Below are 6,000 nucleotides of genomic sequence, written 5' to 3'. Positions count from 1 at the left end.
ATTTAAATTGTATTACTGTGATAATTTGATGTCTAATGCTGAAACATACTGAATAACTCTTAAAAGTTTTGTGCTTGACTTCAACTTCTGAATAATTAGTAGACTTCAAGGACAATTTCATATTCCACAAGCACAGAGACAGAATTTGTAAAAGAGTAATGTTATGAAACAAATCTCATTTGAAGAATAAACTCTACAGAAAAACAAATTATTAATAAAAAATCCAAACATTGAAGCAAAAGCCCGAGTCCTAAAAAGGACAAGACTGAATCCTAAAATTTATCTAAACAATATTTATCATTATATAAGTAATAAAAATAATAGATTAGGCAAAACTGTAACAATTTGTCTAAAGTATGCTAAGGCTACTGTGCAAACTCAGTTTGAAATTAACTGAATGGACAAAAATCTCCTTATTTTTAACACATTTAAGGCTTCTAGTTTTGTTTACCTGTTTCGCTCCAAAATTGTGGATAAAAATTAAGTTCATTAACTCTTTTTCTAAGTCTGAGGAATGGGACATTTAATATGTGATGAACACCAAGCAGCTACATTCTTCTCACAAAATACAAAATAAGCTGAACACAACAGTTAAGCATCTGACACAGTACAAATACTGTCAGTTTGTAAGTATTTTTTCACAAGCACTTCACAAAATCTTTAACATTAAAGTCTAAACATCCCTGTAACTCAAATATATTTGTGATGCTCCCAAAGGGTTAATACTGTCTTGTTTCATTTCTTACATGTAGTAATTTAGCTGTGAACAAAAGCAGCTCCCCGCTGGATACCTTGGCTAAAGGAAACACAATGAACTGGTAAAAACCAGTTTTATCTCACTGCTGTTGCCTAGGGCTACAGACAAAATGAAGTAAAAAAATTCACATGCAGAGTATTAGGTGCTTATGAAAGATCCAGCAGCGCTGTTGCCTAGTGATTCAGCGAGGAATCAGCACAGGCCAATGAGGTGTTTGGGTACTGAATAACATCCCCAATGACTGCTTTACATCTCCTGCAATTCTGTCATACACCCCCATGATTTCCCAGTGGTGAGAATCACTTTCAAGGGAACCTGTCAGGAAAAAAAAATTAAACAAATAAACACATCACATACAGCAAGATTACTATTTTTGCTTTTCCCTTTGGATGTTGATACTGCTCTAGATTATATGCCTATCCAATATGAAATGTTCATCATTTCTATTAATACTCAATTACTGCTACAATTCTGATAAAAGTACCTTAACAATTTCAACTAATCTTTAGTTTTCAAATTGCAAATATATGTTACTGAATTGCAAAGAATACACTAAAGCAAAATTCATCTTATGCTTTTAAAAGAGCTACAAATGATGATTTTGATGTTTATCATCAGCAACTTTGTCAGCAATGCGTAAAGATATTAAGGTGTTTTTACCCCCATTTTCAAATTCTGGGGTATTTTTAATGTTGCTTTGGTTTAATTTCAGTTTGTTTTGCAGTTCCTGATGCTCCTGTACACAGTAGATTTGTTGACATGAAAGCTGCCTCATTAGCATGGACTATATTTTGGGAAAAAAAAGCTACTTCAAAGATAAAGCATCCTTTACCTCAAAGAAGAAAAAGAGATCTCTCCCCATTAAGACTATATGTGTGCTCTACTTTAGTGACATTTTGTCTCCATACTAAAAAATAATATTCATATTAACCAAGCACATAAGACATATTTAGCTGAAGTAAGTCTGCTGAAGGAGAGCAGGAGCATCTCACAAAAATCTTTTCATCTTCAACATCTCTAATCCTAAAAGACATTTTCCTACTGTATAGAAGGGTAAACAACATGAACAAAAAAATACTTTTTTAAAGATCACTCTCAATTTCTTCTCTGAGATCAAACTTTATGTTTTCTATCTGGCCTCTGTCATTGATCTCTTTTTGAGGCTTCAGAGGAAGGTGAAGTACCTTCATGATGGATGTAGTCTAATATGCTGCATGAGCAAAAGTATGTCAGGACTCCTACAGTAATTTGATTAGGAAAAGGAGACCAAACAAGGGTAATGAAATGTGTATCTCCAAATACTTCTACTGCCAACCAGAAAGTCCTAATCTTTGAAAGCCCCAGAGAACTACGTATTGTTCAAGAATGTGTTTCTTTTCCCCTATTAAGGCATAGTTGGTGTTTAATGGAGAATTAGTTTTCTCATGGGAATGGCACATTGAATCCATGTGTTTAATGCTTTGAGATGGATTTGTCAGTGTGTGACAGTAAAACACCTTAGACAGATGTGAATAACAAGGTATGTCCCATTTGTCCACAGGACATTCAAACCTTCTGCCACTTCGTGGTTAGTCTGAAAAATGTAACACTAAAATGATATTCTACCCCTGTAACTATGAACACTCTCGGTAACCATGTAAACATTTGTCTTTCTTAGAAACCTAGTAGAGTGCTCATATTTATTTCATGACCATGACTGCTTCAGACAAAGTATGCATGCTGTTACCCCTGAAAAAGGCACCAAAAAGTCTCCTAAAACTATCCATAGAGGACTATAGTGTTGCTATTCACTTTATATGCCACCAATAATACCATATTTGATTATTTTTAAGAACCTTATAGCAGCATGAATGCCAGGTATGTAATACAGTCATTTAAAAAAATAATGTAATATACCTTGAAAAACACTCCAGCTTTTTTTTTTTTCTTCCCGAAGGAATTTGTAACAAAAGAAGAAAGGCAAGCACAGGTGTACAATGTAAGCAACCTACAGAATTGCAGTTTGCAAAGCTCAGGAGTATTAGTGCAAGAAATTTATAATCCCAGTGTGGCCAAAAGGTCTCACTGGACCATATTTAGTAAACAGGAAGGTAAAATCTTACAAGGGTTAAGTGAACAGTAGCGGGGAGAATCAGTATGGGAAGCAGAAAAAGTAATTTAGATCTTGGATACCCTTCACTATCCTTTCTCAATTACTGTGGGAAGGATGGGCTCCCTAAGGACCCATAAAGGGTCTTGTAACTGCAAGAGCTCCAGAAAAAGCCTCACAAAGTGATGCTGTAATAGATATAGAAGATCTGGAGGAAGAAATACAAGACAAATTATCAAGTAGTTTTCTATTTCCACTGTTTCCATTAGTACAAGTCTGAATGTTGCAACCATTTCTGAAATAATTAGAATAAAGCTGCTTCTGTCCCTGAATCTGGTTGGATATTACTGCTGAGTGAGTGACCTGGCAACACTAAGTACTCCATTTGTCAGGAAAATGGAAACCCTTGGGCAGTTGCTCACTGAAGTTTAGGGATTCCCAGGAGCTTTAGTCTTTTAACAAGCAACAAAAGCTGGGCAGTAGGCTACAGTGACGGGTACCAGTTTTGTAGAGAGAAAAACGTAATTCTTTTATAACGTAATTACAGTTCGGTCCAATATATAGATAGCTGTGTAGTTATCTACTCACTTTTTACAGATGTTGGTCTGGTAGATGATATCCTCTATCTCTAGCAATGACCAGTGATTTTGTCTGCTTTGTGTGTTAGGCATCCACACAGAAATGTTAAAAAGACCCATTTTCTAAGTGAAAATTACTGAAGAAAGATCTTTTGCAATATTTTTTCAGCAGTAATGAAAGCCTGGCACATCTAGAAAGCCTATTAAAGGGACATATTTCTCACTCCACCACAACCCAACAGAAGTTTCATGGCAATGAATGAAATAGATTTTTAAATTACCATATGCATAGCTACGACAATCTCCCCTTCCAAAAGGGAGTATACATTCTTTCAGTTATTTTCCTTAGGAGCTTTTATAGTAATTTGAAAAAGCAATTACCACAAATATGAAAATGAAACAATTGAAATGAAAAGCAACATAGCTGTTTCTAGGTTCTTAATATGATGATGATGATGTACAAAGCCAAGTATGCCTGAGAAAGAAAAGGAAATTCAAAATTGTCCCTACCTTCAGTGGCACTTCCAAGGCTGTGGTTTGCTGCAGGGACTCCATTGTTCTTTTCACCAGTGCTGCAAGGTAAGTTTGAAAACCTACAGCTTTATTTTCCATGTTAGAATTGTTATATATATATATACAAATATGTTACAAAGTCACTTTTTATATATCCTGTTATATAATACCTGCATTTCTGCATTAAAAAAATACCATTTACAACTTTTTCAGATTATTTTAAAGTGATATTTTATCTCTTGTGAACAGTTTAATTTCTTTTTTAAAATTGAATTTTAGGGGAAAATTTGCAGGATTTTTTAATTTATATATCCCATATATAAAGAAGTACAGCACTACTTCATTTCATATAAAGGTATATAGAGCATGTGTGAGTGCTCAGTTTTCAACTTCACTACTCATAACTCTCTGTTTGATGACAGTTTACATATTTTAATTTTCTTGTGCAGCCATAAAACTCACTTTAAAAAAGAAGCTGGGAAAAAAGCCTACAAGAATCTGAACTTTTAAAAATATTTTACTCTTCAAAGTAAAAAGATCGGAGCCAAATTTTTAAAAAAATCATCCCTGTGGGACAGTGGAGCTATCAGGACTCTAAGCAATTAAACTTCAGTATAATTCATGTAACTGAACAACTCATCATGCCATAACACTATGCTCACTATTACTGTGCAAATGCATCTATAATTATTCCAAATCAATCATTTGGGATCAGATTTGCCATCACTGGTCCTGCTAATTAGTGTTTTGCTTGACAAAGATTGCTGCTTCAACACATACTGTTCCAATAAAAATCAAAGGGAGATTCAATGGATAAACAGTTTTTTAAAAGGAAGACATTTTTGGCTAGTGAAAGTGAAATAGGAATACCAGGTGGCCCCAGAACCTGCACTGTTCTGACAGGATGGATTACTAAATAATGAATGTTGTCTTGTGCCTCACAGACCTGAGAAAGAGCAGGGTCTGTGATACGAGCTGGTAACTGCTAGAGTGAAACCCACATGATTACTGAGCAGCTTCCTTTGAAGTTATCCCTCACTGCACATCACAGTTGTTTGGCAGCTGAGGTTAGAAGCAAAGGAGCAAGAAGAACTTTAAGAAGCTGTGGATGTTGTTGCTCTGGATGCCAAAACCTTTTCTAATGATGCCAGCAATGAAGAGCAGTCTGTAATGTTGTGTCATGTCACTGACACTGAGGCTGGCCTGATAATGATGATGAGGATAACCAGCTTCTGCCTGAACAGTGCTCCGACCGTGCTTGCTCACTCAGATCTCTGTGCTAATGAGCTGTCATAAGCTTTTCCACGAAGTCCAAATTATGCAGTAACTCAAAATATCAGCAGATCAAGTGCCAAAGCTGAGGAAACCAAGACATTTGTTGACACATCTATGTACAGCTACACCTGTAGACTTGGTTCATACTAGATTTGAGGTAGTTCATGGTCCAGCGTGGGACAGAGCAACATTTTTGGAGCACAGACACAAACATTGCAATCCACAGATTGTGAAAGGAGAAGTGCTGGCCTAAATAATTACTCATTTGTAATCCAGTCCATGTCAACATGGCTATTAATAGAGGAGTGTTGAACTGCCTCTGTCTGGAGAAGCCCACTCTGAATTTTAACAAGCTGTCAGCTCTAGGAGGTCAGCAATGCAGCAGATGCTGGGGCATCCCAACCAGGTGGGATGTCTTCGGAAGGCTCAGTGTGTTGCCAGTCAGTCCTGGGTAAACATTTTTTCCAAGCTATGACTACACAAAACTTTTGGGAGGATAACACCTGAATTCTGCACTTCTTGTGCAGAATCACTCAACTCTGGTGTTCCACCAGACAATTATGAAGGGCACACTCAAATCTGTGCAGCTTTACATGTTTTGTGTTGTTAGATAAATAAACAGCAATAGAGCATTTGGGCAATGAGAGGAATAGGTCTTCTTGACAAAATGAGTTACGACAGACAGTAAAAGATGGAGCATGAGTCAGCAGCATCACTTCCTAGGCTGAAATATGTGAGTGATATGACAAAGGCTGCTGCCTGCCTATGCACAGAGTTGGACCTGCCTT

At 36.4% G+C, this 6,000-nt stretch overlaps 1 protein-coding gene across 1 annotated transcript in view; it reads right to left on the bottom strand.

The window, feature by feature from the left end:
• Positions 1-1,003: 1,003 nt before the first annotated feature.
• Positions 1,004-6,000, bottom strand: part of POLN (DNA polymerase nu) — an 87,398-nt gene continuing 82,401 nt past the window's right edge. The window contains exons 23-24 of the mRNA XM_066184921.1: positions 3,935-3,996; positions 1,004-1,072 (exon numbers count right to left, since the gene is read on the bottom strand). Of these exons, the coding sequence (XP_066041018.1) occupies positions 1,004-1,072; positions 3,935-3,996 (131 nt within the window). The remainder of the gene's footprint in view (positions 1,073-3,934; positions 3,997-6,000) is intronic.

The sequence above is a fragment of the Chamaea fasciata genome, unplaced genomic scaffold (assembly GCF_029207755.1).
Source record: "Chamaea fasciata isolate MVZ Bird 193981 ecotype frontalis unplaced genomic scaffold, bChaFas1.0.hap1 SCAF_6, whole genome shotgun sequence".
Classification (NCBI taxonomy): Eukaryota; Metazoa; Chordata; class Aves; order Passeriformes; family Sylviidae; genus Chamaea; species Chamaea fasciata.
Note: the sequence above shows the minus strand (reverse complement) of the source record. Positions and strands in the feature narration are given on the sequence as shown.